Below are 16,579 nucleotides of genomic sequence, written 5' to 3'. Positions count from 1 at the left end.
AACCAGAAAATCCTGAATGAGAATGTCCAGCAATCAGTTCATGACCTCAAGCTCAAGAGCACTTAGCTTATGCAGCAGGACAGTGATCCAAACACACCAGCTAGTCCATCTCTGAATGGACTAACAAAACAAAAAAGTGAAGGTTTTGGAATGGCCTCGTCAAAGTCTGGACTTAAATCTGATTGAGATGTTGTGGGATGACCTTAAACAGGCCATTCATGCTGGAAAACTGTCCACTGGGGCTGAATTAAAACAATTCTGCAAAGAAGAAATTCCTCCACTGTGATATGAAACATTCACTGACTGTTATCACAAATGCTTGTTTACAGTTATTGTTCCTAGGAGTGGAACAACTGGTCATTAGGTTACATGAATACTTCTGCAGCATTTTCAGCTCTTCCTACTTTCCATACTCATGTAGCAGAGTTCATGTGTAGTTTAACATGACATTATCAGATTCTGATGAGATTAAACCTGTTTAATGTGGTGATGTGGGGAAGAATCTACATTGTTTCTGATTTAATACAATCCTAAATTTGATAAATGTTGGGATTAAGACAGTTTTGTTTAAGACAGGGAAAGAGAGAGAGGATAGACAGAAGAAGTTGGCGAGGCTTGTATTTTGAAGATCAATTATTGTGAGATAGTGCACTTAAGGAGGCATGAAACTGCAGACTTTTCCCTCTTTGTTTAGCTACAGAGCAGAGGGAGCCATGGCATGTGTTACTGTTTGTTAGAAAAAGGTCAAGAGCTGAAGATGATGGCAGAAAGTCAGCCATTGGTCGAAAAAAAGACAGAGGGACCTGGGTCATATGGACCCTTGTGGATCTGAGAAGACCGACTTGGAACAAAATAAATTGCAGGATTTTTTCCATGGTTGTTGCTGCCCCTTAAGGCAACATGACAATCTAATACAAGCATTTATAATTCATACATGGACGCAGGCTTTGTAAATTCAATGTGTACTCAAGTTTAATGATTGTAATCTCAAAACCAGTGCAGATAATCTGATTATAGTTGTTGTCATAATTGAGCCGCTGTAGGTTAGTGTTGAACACAGGTCATGGTATCCTTCTCAGAATCTCAACAACTGGCTCAAAATCACTTTAAGTATCGTCATTTCTTATTCATTAATTTATTTTCAAACTGAAATGTTCCCTCAGGATTAACTGCTAAATATGTGGCAGCATTGAACAGTCTGATCTGTTCTCCAGGTCTATATGCAGCACACTGACTAACCACTCCATGTGCTTCAGATCAGAGGTCTCCTGCTCCCACACTGCTGAAATCAAACAGCAGAGTTAAACACCGGGTTCTCAGTGTTAGACTCACAGCTTGGAGTGCAGGTACTCAGCGCTGGTTGTGTGCATTTAAGTATTCAATTACACATCCATAGGCTGCAGAGTGCCTGTCTGTCAGGCTGATCATCTCTGAATGATCAGTTTGTTGTATCAATAATCTATGATTTTATTTCTCTCAATGTAAGACAGAAATGGCTCCCTTTGTAAACACAGTTAAAAGCAAACCCTATCAACCAAACTTGCACACTGAATCATACTGAGACATACTGACTACATTCTTTGAGTATTTTCTCACCCTGAGCGATGAAGTTCTTCTCAAACTTCTGGAGGAACTCGAGGTAGAGCAGATCATCAGAGGTGAGGGCCTCCTCTCCCACCACAGCCTTCATAGCCTGGACGTCCTTACCGATGGCATAGCAGGCGTACTGGAGACAAGGAGAAGCTTCATTATATGAGGAAGGTTAACTAAAAAATGTTCATGAAGCACCTGTGTACTTTCGCTACCCTTCTGCTGTTAAAAATCAGACTGAACTCTGGGAAGAATCTGACTGCAGATAGAATATGTGAGGTTTGTTACCAGCTGGTTGGAGACGTCAGCATGGTCCTTCCTGGTCATCCCCTCACCAATGGCAGATTTCATCAGACGGGACAGTGAGGGCAACACGTTGATGGGTGGGTAGATCTGAAATATGACGATGAGATAATCATAGACCAGTTTGTTGTATTGTAGCAAATTGACCTCGAGTTTCGTCTGTGCCCACAAGACAACACTTAAAGTGGATCAAAATGTGTGATGTTAAAGGAAAACACTCTCTAATTGCAGGAAGATCTCAGTTTGACTTTAGAGAGGAGCACTGTGCCACGGTCATGGTGCATGAGTATATATGTGCATTTGTTGTTTACCAGACATCTTTAACAGGAGTTCTGTCATGTTTAAAACATCTCCACACTCAGACAGTGGTGCTGCTGGTGTAGAGAGATGCACTCTTAAGGCATTTATTAGAAATATGCGCTAATTACAAAGCACTGTCTTCATGACAGTGATAAAAGCAATACTGTGGCTACTTTTTAATACTCCAGAATACAATAATACCATCTTACCACCTTTTCTCAGCTCTGGTCATCACTTTTTACATTGTTTGCATTTATCACTTAAGAAAAACCATAACGTTTTAAAAAAAGATGCAGCTACAGCTTGATATGATATATTGATTTACAGGAGTTTGAGTTGTTGAAGGCGCTTATCAGGATGAGAAGAGAGTGCATGTTAATCCTCTGAACCATGACCTGCTCATCCACCCAAAGCAGCTCTGAAGATTCCCTCAGGTCTACTCGAACTCTTTAACACAGTCCTAGGCCGAGGTCAGGCCAGCCAGAGAAGAAGGAAGTCAAAGACATCTGTCAAAGATGTCTTCTTACTCTGTCTGAGACAGCAGCATAGATTTCACCTTAAATCTCTGAGTTTAACTCCGTCTCCTGCAATAACTTCACAAGAGGGAAGAGGGACTTCTGAGGGTGCAACCTGCTGAACAAATTTAATTCAACTATGACAGCTGTGTCTTTAATCAAAACATCTTTTCAATAAAAACTGCACTCCTCTCAGTTAATTTTAAGGAGAAGAGAATCACAGTTTTTCTGTTTTTGGCATAATGAGGAAGAAAAGCTGTTAAAAAGCAGAGCTGCCAGCCTGGTACACTCTGATGCAGTACAGGGAGCTTCATGTCGTGTTTTTAAATCCTTATAGAAGCACCAGAAAAACGAAGAAGAGTCACCAGATGCAGAGCTCATGAGCATTGTGTGTGAAAGTTTTAAAAGAGTTAAATATTGTGACTTTTCTAATCCAAGCTCACACAGAGAACATCAAATACAAAAAAGACGTTCGAGTTTTCGCCCCAGCTTGATGACGGTTGTTGAAATAAACAGCTGAAATGAGTACCTGTCTGTTGTGTAGCTGTCTGTCCACGTAGACCTGGCCCTCTGTGATATATCCAGTCAGATCAGGAATTGGATGGGTGATATCTGTAAGAAGCACAATAAACCATTAAAATCACTGAATATCAGGGAGGTACACATTCACAGTTAAGAGATCTGTACAGCCCAGTCACTTTTCTGCTTTGCAGGCCTTAATTTGTAATGTCAGCAAGAGGCCAGAAAAAGACAGAATTTCTGTTAGCTTCCCATTTTAAAGACCTTTACTCTAAATCAAGAGGCCGAGAGCCCTTGGAAACACCGGCAGTGTTTAGTAAAAGCCGACACAATCACCTCCCCGTGATGCTGTAATGGGGGGGACTCCGGTACGACTAGATACGAGTAGGCTCTTCAGATGTGTTGCTATGGTAACTGCAGGCATCAAAAATGTCTCCATGATCCATTTGAGATTCCTACTACAGAAATTCAAACAATGATTTTCAGAGAGATTCCAGAATTTTAGAGCTGACTGGCATGACCAGGCTAAGATCTAACAGACGTGTAGGGAAAAATTCTCCAAATATGGATTTAAACATATAAAATAAATCCTCTTTGTGGGCTTGACCGTTCTAAAGATTTTTCTCCTGCTTTTATCAAAAAAATGATCTGTGTGTCAGTGCTGCATCCCTCACCGTCATTGGGCATAGTGAGAATGGGAATCTGGGTGATGGAGCCGTTCCTGCCCTCTACTCGGCCAGCACGCTCGTAGATGGTGGCCAGATCAGTGTACATGTAACCAGGGAAGCCTCGACGTCCAGGCACCTCCTCTCGGGCTGCGGAGACCTACGGGTGAGGAGTGGGTGGTGAGTGGGAGGACAACACGAGAGCTTTAAGATGGAAAGGCTAGAGGACAAAAGGTTGTTAACATGCATTAACATCTCATTTTCAGCTAATCTGAGAAAACTGAGCTGCTCGAATTAATGTGGAAGAACAATCATCTGATGTCTGTCCAACATGTCTGAAAAGTAATTCAGCAGATTCATGTGAAAACTAGGGCTGGGCAATTAATGGAAAATTACGATTAAATCGCAATATTGGCTTGCCGCAATTTTAAAATCACAGAGCAATATTTCTTGATCTGAAATTTGAAATTTCAAAATAGCAGTTTTAAACTTTTTGCAACAGCAGCAGCATCGGCAGAGGTGCTTTGCATGACATATGCAATCATCAAGTGCCATTTTTTTTAGAATAGTCTATAAAAAAGTCCAACCTTCATTTTTGTTATTAAACCCTTCATATCCAATTTGCAATACGAGTCAAAATCATCAGAATGAGATATGTTCAAAAAATCGTTCAGCCCTCGCTTAGAAATAAAAGAGAGTAAAGGAATAAACACATATCAAATCGTAATCGCAATACTGGAGAAAAAAATTGCAATTCGATTATTTTCCAAAATTGTTCAGCCCTAGTGAAAATCCATCACCAATCCCTGCCTGATAGATAATATATGCCTCTGGAAGGCTGGGATTTTTTCAATAATCCCAGTCAATTAAGCAGTTAGCAGCAGTATGCTAGCACCCTCAGAAGGTGAAGGACCCCAGACTAGTTCATGTAAACTCAAGCTGGTGCACTGTAATGGAGCCTGAGCAGAGCACTGAAAAACACACTTGTAGCTGATGTTCTCTACTTCTACATGAACACAGTCTAAAAATATCTCAGCATCCATGATGTTTTCAGCTGCTTTCACATCCAGACGTCTTTAAAAACACCTGGAGAATGCTGAGGAGAGGAAAAAGAAGCCGGTAGGTCTCATAGAGCTGCTGCTCTTGCTGTTGAAGCTAACTTTTCTTCTTTGTGTGTTTTGTTGTGCTGGCTCCTTCCTCTTCTCTGTTGGCTGTTTGATAGCAGTGAGGAGCGTTACTGCAATAAATACTGGCACAGGTGTTTGCCTTTTTCCTCTGTACACACAGAGTGAGTTCAAGCACTGATGGTTCAGTATAAAAACGAATACAGCTACACCTCAAAATGAATCAGCAAATTATGATAAGTAGGCAGTTGTAGTTTTCATATCATATTTCTGAATAAACTACTGACATCTCTGCATTTCTTGAGCAGCCATCATGCCAATGATTTCAAATGCATTCTGGTAGATTTCCCATGAAACTCAGTTTTGAGTGAAACCCTAATTTGAAGGGCCATCCTACTGCTCCATTCCAGCAAGAATCAAAACATCCTACCCCTAAATGTGCAAAATGTGGGGGGAGGGCCATGTTGTGGGGGTTAAAGGCTGTATTACAACTGAACCTTTACATACTGATAATTTCAGACCTCTTTACAGCATCTAAATCTTCATGTAGAATCTGTACACAGAGAATAACGGTCTTAAATGGACCTATTGAGCTAAGAGAGCGATGTTAATATACACTTTATTGCCAAAAGTATTCGCTCACCTGCCTTGACATATATGGACTTAAGTGACATCCCATTCTGAATCCATAGGGTTTAATATGATGTTGGTCCACAACTACAACAGCTTCAACTCTTCTGGGAAGGCTTTCCACAAGGTTTAGGAGAGTATTTATGGGAATTTTTGACCATTCCTCCAGAAGCACATTTGTGAGGTCACACACTGATGTTGGACGAGAAGGCCTGGCCCTCAGTCTCCGCTCTAATTCATCCCAAAGATGTTCTATCGGGTTGAGGTCAGGACTCTGTGCAAGCCAGTCAAGTTCATCCACATCAAACTCTCTCATCCATGTCTTTATGGACCTTGCTTTGTGCACTGGTGCACAGTCATGTTGGAACAGGAAGGGGCCATTCCCAAACTGTTCCCACAAAGTTGGGAGCATGGAATTGTCCAAAATCTCTTGGTATGCTGAAGCATTCAGAGTTCCTTTCACTGGAACTACGGGGCCAAGCCCAGCTCCTGAAAAACAACCCCGCACCATAATCCCCCCTCCACCAAACTTTACAATTGGCACAATGCAATCAGACAAGTACCGTTCTCCTGGCAACTGCCGAACCCAGACTCGTCCATCAGATTGCCAGATGGAGAAGTGCGATTCGTCGCTCCAGAGAACACGTCTTCATTGCTCTAGAGTCCAGTGGCAGCGTGCTTCACACCACTGCAGCCGACGCTTTGCATTGCACTTGGTGATGTATGGCTTGGATGCAGCTTATTGGCCAGGAAAACCCATTCCATGAAGCTCTCTACGAACTGTTCTTGAGCTAATCTGAAGGCCACATGAAGTTTGTAGGTCTGTAGCGATTGACTCTGCAGAAAGTTGGCGACCTCTGCACACTTTGCGCCTCAGCATCTGCTGGCTCTGCTCCGTCATTTTACGTGGTCTACCACTTTGTGGCTAAGTTGCTGTTGTTCCCTGATCGCTTCCACTTTGTTATAATTTTCCGACAGTTGACTGTGGAATATCTAGGAGCGAGGAAATTTCACCACTGGACTTGTTGCACAGGTGGCATCCTATCACAGTACCACGCTGGAATTCACTGAGCTCCTGAGAGTGACCCATTCTTTCACAAATGTTTGTAGAAACAGTCTGCATGCCCAGGTGCTTGATTTTATACACCTGCGGCCATGGAAGTGATTGGAACACCTGATTTCAATTATCTGGATGGGTGAGTGAATACATTTGGCAATATGGTGTATAAGGTAGCTTTCATCCATCACAAATAAGCATAACTCCAGTAAGGTAATCATTCTTGTAAACAACCATGGTATTATCAGCAGAAGGTTGAGGTTTGATGACTTGATTATATTGCAGAGGAGGCAGCAGCTGGTTCGAAATGTTATTCTCTTCTCTGGCCTCTAAATAAATGACCAAAAGCCAATCTTTGTTCCTGAAGTCAAGTGACTTCTGCAAAAGAGGGAAAAAGAAAATACATCCATTCATCTCATAGTGCAAAGGTTGATGGGCAAGCGAAGCACTTGTGAACAGTGGATTCAATAGAGAGCTCATCCTCCGCAGACATGAACGGGAGCAGAAGTTAAACGTCCATGTCCTCCTGACTCTCTGTGTGTATTCTCAAACGGCCATCAGGCTGTCTAAGACTTAGCCCACTGTTGTTGCTGCGTGCACGGGCCAAGGTTAGGGACCGCACATACACAAGGAGGGTAAATGCATATGCACATGCTCTGCTTAAACCGTGCATTCTCAAACAGCCATCAGGCTGTCTAAGACTTAGCCCACTACTGTTGCTGCGTGCACGGGCCAAGGTTAGGGACCGCACATACAAAAGGAGGGTAAATGCATATGCACATGCTCCACATAAACCCTGCATTGTGCTGCTGGCACATTGAGATGGCAAACTGTACAACATAAAAAGATTATTACGGGCCCACAACAGAGTGAGTCAAGAGAGTCTGACTCTTCATCACGAGGAGAAGAGGGCAGAGAGGGGGGCTACTTTCTACAAGAGTGAAGGACATATTATCTTCTCTTTCAGTAGAGAGCACACGGCTTTACTGAGGCTATCACCTCTGTGCTAATGCTGGACGCATTTTACATCAGTTTGTTATGTTGAAACTGCTGTGAGGTTCAGGTGCTTCAGAGGGCACTAGAGTTTCTGTTATGGCCTCAGCATAAAGAACGGCCCTTAAGTAAAAACACTAAATACACAGGGAAGGATACACGTTGGATTTTTTTATAACTAAGGTTCTGGTGATCCTCGTAAAATCAGAAATACAAAGTCAACAAACACAATCCTGCTGCAGTAAAACACCAAATGTGAATACACTGATGCACTTTACTCTCATAACCACAGTAAAGAGATGCACCTAATGTATATTTGATATTTTTCTATAGATTTTAGAGTATATTTCACCAATTCATTAGTCATGTTGGAAGTTCAATGATGCATCATGATGTGGACGATCCTGCATCGATGCCGAGAAAACACACGACAAGTGTTTGCATTGTCTCTTTGCAGCTTTAGCTACCATGAATACCCAAATTATCTGTTTTCCTTTCAAATAGGGGGTCCTTTTAGCACATTTTAAGGGTAGCCTATTCTAAATGGTGCAGCTTTTCTTGTCTTTACAGTAGCACTAATCACATGTTACATTACTCAGCCAGTTTGCTTCTTTGTAACAAGGCTTAGGCTTGAATACAGAAACATTTAGTAGACTGCTGAGTGCAATCTGATAAAAGAAACAAGGCAATATGGAGCGAGTCAGGGAGGATTAGATAAGAAGACAGGGACAAATACATTTTAAAGGGGACATATTATGGGAAAAATCCCTTTTTCAGGCTTTTCTAACAGAAATATGTGCCCTTGGCCTGTCCACAATCCCCTCAAGTACCAGAAAGATCTATGCCCCCCCCCCCCCCGAGAGTTAGTGGGAATTAGCTCCGCCCCCAGGTTTGGTAGGCCTTCCCTGCTTGGAAGAGGGGTAAAATATGTCCCCTTAAATCTAGGATGGATGGATTCTTACACCAACACCTTTGCTACCAGACAGAATAATTATTAGTGGAGCAAACACACCACACAATGACAAGTAAAAAAAAACAAAGATCCTACGTTGATCGATTCATTTGGAAATGTTTAAAAGGAGTTTCAGCTATGCTGCTCTTGCAGCCTGGAATAAACTGCAGGGGACTTTGTGTCTGGGAGCTGGTCTCTTTAAATGCTTTTAGAAGTAAACTCAAGGTATTGGAGGATGATGCATCTGGTTGTAGATGTTTAGACTGATGACTTATTGCTCTGTGACATGGATATGTCTGATTTATGTTTAGAATAGTTTTTATGCTGCCTGTCTTGGCCAGGACACTCTTGTAAATGAGATTCTAGACTTCAATGGAGGTTCTCCTGGTTAAATTAGTTTATATAAGTAAACAAATAAGAATCCTGACACAATCTAACCTTGCCGTGCAACATGCCAACAATGTTCCCTTGAATTCAGTTAAATTTGAGTCAATATAAATAAAGGATATCTGTCACATTTTCAGATCACATTCTAAATCCTTACAGGACAACCTGAAGTTCATTTGTGTCATTAAACTAAATTAAAGATGTTTGGAGTGAGGAAAGAAAAAGATGCTGGTGATAAAGATACTATTTTTAATATTGTTGATGCTATTGTAATAATTTCATTGTCAGTATCATGTAATCTCAACTTGATAAACTATATGATTTTATTTTTAGTTTTCTTTTTTTAAGAAATCTGACAATTTATCAGAATGTTTGCCTCTATTGATCAAAAGGAGCCGTGCTCAGTTATGTAGAAAACAGAGGATGCACTGAGTGAATCCTGATGCATCATGATATTGAATCAAATTCAATAACTGAACTGATAATTGTAGTAAAACTGAACTGTAAGACAAGATGCACCTGTAGCTAACAATACAGCCTTCTGTCATACAAACAACATACAGGATTTATATTTAAATCATTTTTATTGCTTCAAGCATAAAAATGAATTTTCTCCTCAATCCCTCGCTGCTCCTGCAAAATTCACCTAAAATACCCAAAAAGATAACACAAAAAAAACCACTTAGATGGCCTAAGCCGTCAGAAAAAAACAATTTGATTTAAAATTATGACCCAAAAAAAGGAAACAAAAACATAAAGATACATATTGAACCATAGACCAACTGCAGCATCCTTCCTAAATCCTATAGATTTACATGCCAGGTCACAAAGCTCAAATCATGTCAAACTGGTTTCTTGAACTCCACAATGAGTTTACTGTAGTCAGATAGCCTCCACAGTTACCAAGCCTCAGTCTGATTGAGCGCCTTGGAACGTGGTGAAACGGGAGATTCACATCATAGAAAATCAAGCGACGAATCTGCAGCAACTCTGTTATAGGTGCCAAAATCCCTGAGGTGCATTTCCAGTGGTTCTGTAGACAAAATAGAGCCTTGTACAAGCAAGGTGTACCTAATAAAGTGGCTGGCATTGTTAATTTCATCAACTAAACTTAAATTTGGAGTGTTTATTGACTAACATATTTCCATGGTAAAGACAATACTCAGGTAGCTAAAAAGGATCTTTGATAATTTTCTAATAAAAACTAAGTTTACTGTTCATCAAGCACACTTGAACGAGACTAAAATGTTAGTGCTGGACTGCTGAACATTCAAAATCCATGTTTCTCCACTGTGTTTCTAATTAGAAAGAACATAAGAGGTAGGTAGAGTATTTTCATCATTACTTTTTAAATTGACTTTAGCAATGATAAAGCATAAATACAGGTGTTTCACAATTCTAAAATATAGCTAAAGAAATTAGCAAAAAAATAGTTTTCAACAGTAAAGCCTAACATTTAATGACTTTTAAGTAACTAAAACTAGCTTCAAATGTTTTCTAGATTTTGTCAACAACCTCTAAGCTAATATTTTCAAGTGTAAAAATGACTAAAATTTTAACCTAAAGACTAAGAACTGAAAACACCTGGTAATATTTACTCTGAGGAATGGTGAGTGTATTTATTGTTAAACATTTGTGTCTAATAAAGAGGAGCTGCAGTCATACCTCTCTCAGAGCCTCGGCGTAGGAGCTCATGTCAGTCAGGATGACCAGGACGTGCTTCTCACACTGGTAGGCCAGATACTCTGCTGAGGTCAGCGCCAGGCGAGGGGTGATGATACGCTCGATGCTGATTGGTTACAGAGAACAATATTCTAGTGTGCACATAATTTGAAATCTGAATTTTACTCTAATTTGTTACTAGCTACTAATCACACTTTTAACATTTAAGATTATGAATGTGATAAAATTCTATCATTTATACAGACTTCATGAAAATCTGAGCTAAATATCAGACATGACTGGCTGCTACAGTTGTGTTTACATGTTAATTTCTGCCAACATTGATCTTACGTGGGGTCATTGGCCAGGTTCAGGAAGAGGCAGACGTTGTCCATAGAGCCGTTCTCCTCAAAGTCTGACTTGAAGAAGCGAGCAGTTTCCATGTTGACCTAAAAATAAATAAATCCATTTATAGTTAACACATCTTACGTGAGAAAATTAGCTATTAAAAAAAGCTTAAATAAGAGCTCTTTTCAAAACTGAACATAAGACAACAGTCGTTTATCTGGTTCTTTAGCCTATATGATGCTGATGCTCAGGTTAATGTGAGTAGGAAAGGAATGGAAAGGAAAGGAAAGTTGGACTAGTAAATTCATTCATATTTTTAAGATATATTTGATATATATACACATGAGTAGGGATGGAGTTTAAAACCCTTATCTATACTACTACTACTGAGTCTCATGGGTTCTGCGGCCTAACATCATGTTATCATATGGCTGATACAAAACACAAATCAACGATTAATGAAATCATAAATCTCACCAAATGACCATATTTCTATTTTACATTTAGTTAATATTGTGCATGTATTTTGATAAAATTGCTCAAATCAACATTTTGAACTAATTTTAAAGACTTTTTTTTTTGCAAGGCATCTGGTAAACCCCTATCATTTGAGAACTACTACTCCAGGAAACACAATGATTTCCTGAGGTTAAATCTTTTAAAATCCACACACAGATGCAAATGCAGAATAAGTTAGTCATGGTGTTAAATAGCCCCAATCTCAATATCAATCAAATTTTAACATTTGATTAATATTTTTAACTACTGGGACTTAGCCCAGGAGGACTTTTCACATCTGATTTGAGCAGATGAGGATAACTGTCCAGCAGCAGCTAAAGCCAATGTCATGAGTGCATGCTACTTCCAGCAGCAGTTCAGCTTATTTTTCGCCAAGATGACAGATGAAGGTACAACATCTTGACTTCACTGGATTCACATTGCTGATGTGCTTAAAGTTTATGTTCCCAGTTTTTAAATGAATGTTTTTGCTCCAGTGTGAAATAAATTGACGTTACATCACAGAACCTTAAAAGGCTTGATAGCAGTATCAACAAGCTACAATGTTACTGATTGTCAGGTTTTGAAAACTGCACGGCTGGGTCCTTATGAAACCAGGTTACAGCCTCCAGCCCTACTTAGAAATGACTGCAGTTTTTCTATTTCTTTACAGAAAAACCATCCAGATATATATTGTGTATTCAAAATAATGATAAATAATTTCTGGTCCATATTGGCCAGCAGACCTTCTGTAGAGGAAATAAACACCAGTTTGAGCATGTTTTATGTAACCATTCAACAGATGCACTGCTAAAGTGTGTGCACTCTGTCCTTTTAAAGATGCATGCATTGACTGGTATAAATCCCTATTCACAGTGCTTTTCCCTCTCCTGCTACAACAACCACAGTCGGATGTGAATCAGAGAGGACGGAGAGGGAGGGATTAGCATCTAGCAAGTGAGGCAAGTGTGTGTGCGAGAGTGTGTGTGTGTCTGGCAGAGGTCATCCTGTCACAATCGGGGCATTACAGCCGAGGAGAAGAGAACTTGATACTGCGCGGCTGACAGCTCTAAAGGGGCCTGTTGAATTAGTAACCTGTCTACATGGCCGGGGGATATGCTCAGAGGTGCAGAAGTAACAAGAGGGACTTAAAGGTTAAATCACCTCACACCTGGTGAATAAAGGACAGAAAGCGGTGCTGGAGAGAGGGGACGGGGTGTCAAGTCAGGGTTAAGAGGGGGATTAGAGTCACAGATGGGGGGCGATTGGGAGGGTGGCGGAACAAGTGTCCGCTAAATGCTGCAATTTGTCTACTTACTCCCATGGCTGCGAAGACAATGGCAAAGTTCTCAGCGCTGTAGTCCATCACATCTTTAGACTTCTGCACCAGGCCGGCCTGGCGACAGATCTGGGCCGCAATCTGAGAGAAAAGACAAAACAGGAAGTAGACGGTGAGGGGGACTCAAGGTTGGGACGTCTTCAAAAACATACCATAAACATATACTGGTGCTGGGCAGCTAACCTTTGAGACCAGTATGAAATCGTGACTGTGTTTTACTTTGGCCTAACAATACATTCCCACGCTTACATTTTTATTCATTCAGAATTATCACTACGGAGTCTCATAATATATATCTAATCCTTAAAAGGTTTACATTTTTCTCTTGCATGAAGATTTCCATTTTGTCCAGTGCAGTTTCTGTGCTGCTGTGTCGCTCTTTTAGCACCAAAGGTGAGAGGACCATCCTGGTGTAGACCATGTAAGAAATATTTTCACACAGCCAAGAGAGGATGTGGATGTGTGGATGTCTTCATCTTCCTCTTAATCTTAGCAAACCAGCACTCCACAAGATTTATTTACCTAATGGTACACTCTCTATTTTCTATAAATAGACAACAATGATTTAGCAAGGGTGAAAAGCGGTTAAAAAGTGGTACAAAACCCCACCAAACAGCTCTGTGTTGTTAAGCATTCCATCTCATTCTAGGCTGTTAAGTGGCCACTTGTGGTATACAATTTTCTTTTTATTAAAGGTTTATTTTGGTCTTTTTCTGCCTTTATTCGATAGAAGACAGTGGATAGAGTCAGAAACGGGGACAACAGAGTGTGGAGAGGCCAGGTAAGGGCTACGGGCCAGATTTGCACCCCGGCCGCCCACGTACTTGTGGCACACCTTAAACCACTAGGCCATAGGCGCCCCGAAAATGAGATTAATTTTCAATCGCTTTCCTGTGTGATGGTGACATGGTGTGATGCTTGTGCTTGAGGATGGCTTTTTTTAAAACCTCTGTGGAGTCTATTTGATAGTGGTCTTTACATACAAACACAGGTTAGGACAGGGTGGTTTTAATTTGGGATTCAACTAACGGCTATTCCTACAGTGGACTAGTTGCCGATTACTTAAAGGATCAGATGACCAGTCAGGTGACATGCTGTGGGATCCCTTGATTGCTTCGACAGCTTGATTTTTTTTAACAGCTTAAAAAAAAAGAACTTTGGTGTACTTACAAACATGAAGAAACGAAAAATAAAGTCAATAAGTCAGAGTTCTTCAGTCAAAAATGGATTTAATATCACTATATTGATTATACTATTAGACTTTCATTTCAAGCAATATATTTGTCTTGGCTTTTAACATAAGTGTGGAAGTAAGGTTGAAGGATTTTGTTTAACAAATGTAAAGCCTAATTATTGTATGCTGGTTAGAGTTCGCTCCACTGTTTAGGTGTTAAGTAGTGAAAGAGATGACGTGCATCACTCCCTATGCAGCGTGTTAACATCAGAGGTAGAAAAAGGGATGAGGAAAGAAAATGCCACCGTAACGTTACATTTTGCAAACACAATAGAAACATGCTGCAAAAAAACTTGGCACGCACGTAACAAACCAATCCTCGACCATTATATTTGTTGGCGACGGAAGCCATCGTTGATTATTGTCAGTAACGGCGACAAATCATTGCATCCCTAATCTCTACATTTGTCTAATTCAACCCTTTTAGAAAATGCCTCTATTACAGATAAAGCCACTTGGCATTTATAACAGGGGCATTGGAAGTGACTCATAGTCGCAGTGTTGTTCCCACACTTCACTGGTTAATTGATTTACTTAAGGACAGATGAGCTTCAAACTGGACTTTTACTTTGAAAAGCAAAAACCATAAATATAAAAGCACTTTTGTTTGTCTTCCCAGTGACACATCCTACTGATGTGGACATACATATGTGCTAAAATCAGGCAAACATAGCTCTCTATTTATGATTTTCCTGTCTATTTTGGCCCAAAGACGAATGCAGCTCCAGACAGCCTTCTTTTCTTTAGATTATTGGTCCACAAAACATGCATATCATGCATGTCAGACATGTCGCTCAAGCAGGCAATCTGAAAGTCCCGACTTGTTAATATGCATGTCAAAACGGAAATCAAGCCATGACGAACCCACCATGTACCCCATCTGAAAGAGCCTCAAGCTTATTGCAATCCAAAATAAATTATAAAAACATAAATGTGCCACCCTGCATCTCCCTGGGAAATATATCAACTTATTGTAAAAACTTACTATATTACCCAGCCCTAACATTAGAAATCACTACACACATTCAAAACAATGAAAACAATTTAACTTATCTGCTGTTGTTGAAGTTATTTGTTACACAACAAATCACAACCAATTTCTTAACTGAAACAGACTAATTGAGCAGAGTTAAGAGTCTTTGTGATAATTTGTGGAATGGAGGAGGAATTTCACGCTCATCACATTATGTCACGGCCACTGTGGTGATCGAGCCTGACCTCTCGGTGCACCCCGGGTCCAGGCACCTGGCCCATAGAGGAAACCACCACATGAGTGACCTCTGTGACATGTGCTTAATGAAACAACAAGCAAAGTTTTCACACCATCCCATGGCACGACAAGCGGCACATCATTAGGCTGACAACACAAGCCACATTTGTTTGGCCTGCTCTACAGTGGGACCCTAATGATCGGGCTTTTTCAAAGTGCACATGGATCTGGAGCTGACTGCTGTATTTGAGCTCACAACATACTTAATGACTGAAGAAAGTGATGCTATGACAGAAATGCTTAGCAAGGACTTTAATGCACACTTTATTATTCACCAATTTCTTACCAAACTTTGTGTGTTTGGTGTTTTATAAAGCTTCCATTGGCTTTCAAAGTTATATGAAGTTATTTTAAAGCTGTTAACTGTAAATAAACCAAAACGCTGGCTAGATTACTTTTGGCTGGTCTGATTTTAACTGCAAAATTAGTTTAACCATAGAAGAATGGTGAAAATAACCATACTAATAATTTCCCTATAGCTCATTATAGTCACATTCTACAGTCCAATACAATATGGTGCTCATCACCAAGGTGATTATTGTTACACGAGCGCAAATCCTCCATACTGCATTGCACGTCTGCATCACATTATCTTTCAAGGATGTGCACAGCTTTCGCTCTAAACCAACACACATTGGTTAAATCGCTTCAATAAATTTAAAGGTGTGCTACTTTGGATCCACTGCAAGGTGTGCCTTTCCCTCTTGTTTTGTTTTCACGACCTACAGTCTCACCTGACGTCCCGCCCACAACACCCTCCAACTGGCTTGATGTCACAACAACGAGCCAATCAGCTCTGAGGTCTGAGGTCTGAGTAGCACTGATACAGGAGTGTGCGGCATCACTTCCTGTTTCCAGCTGCTACAGTGCTGCCCTGTGCCGTTTCTCATGTTGACAAAGCTAGTGCAAAATTTCTTATTTTACTTTCATTTTTAACATGCAGTTTTACTTTTGCCATGTTCTTGGTTTCCAAGAATATTGGCCCCGAAAAACAATATCAGTTGACCCTTAAGTTGGACCAAATGTCTTTACTTCAAGAAGAGAAAAGAACCAAAGCTTTTCTTGGGAGAAAATGAGGTTTAGCTCCTTTATCACAAAGCGTCAGTTGAAGTTTGTGTCACCAACTAGCCCCAGAAATAGTTAGCAACAGGAGCATCTACAGTAGCGAGTTCTCTCTGGGCTACGCATGAGCC

The 16,579-nt window shown here is 40.5% G+C and overlaps 1 protein-coding gene across 1 annotated transcript in view; it reads right to left on the bottom strand.

Moving 5' to 3' along the window:
- Window positions 1-16,579, bottom strand: part of atp6v1ba (ATPase, H+ transporting, lysosomal, V1 subunit B, member a) — a 64,261-nt gene that overhangs the window by 5,569 nt on the left and 42,113 nt on the right. The window contains exons 7-13 of the mRNA XM_041790069.1: window positions 12,862-12,963; window positions 11,049-11,146; window positions 10,701-10,824; window positions 3,902-4,052; window positions 3,238-3,320; window positions 1,879-1,983; window positions 1,597-1,726 (exon numbers count right to left, since the gene is read on the bottom strand). Of these exons, the coding sequence (XP_041646003.1) occupies window positions 1,597-1,726; window positions 1,879-1,983; window positions 3,238-3,320; window positions 3,902-4,052; window positions 10,701-10,824; window positions 11,049-11,146; window positions 12,862-12,963 (793 nt within the window). The remainder of the gene's footprint in view (window positions 1-1,596; window positions 1,727-1,878; window positions 1,984-3,237; window positions 3,321-3,901; window positions 4,053-10,700; window positions 10,825-11,048; window positions 11,147-12,861; window positions 12,964-16,579) is intronic.

This window comes from Cheilinus undulatus, linkage group 6, assembly GCF_018320785.1.
Source record: "Cheilinus undulatus linkage group 6, ASM1832078v1, whole genome shotgun sequence".
NCBI lineage: Eukaryota > Metazoa > Chordata > Actinopteri > Labriformes > Labridae > Cheilinus > Cheilinus undulatus.
Note: the sequence above shows the minus strand (reverse complement) of the source record. Positions and strands in the feature narration are given on the sequence as shown.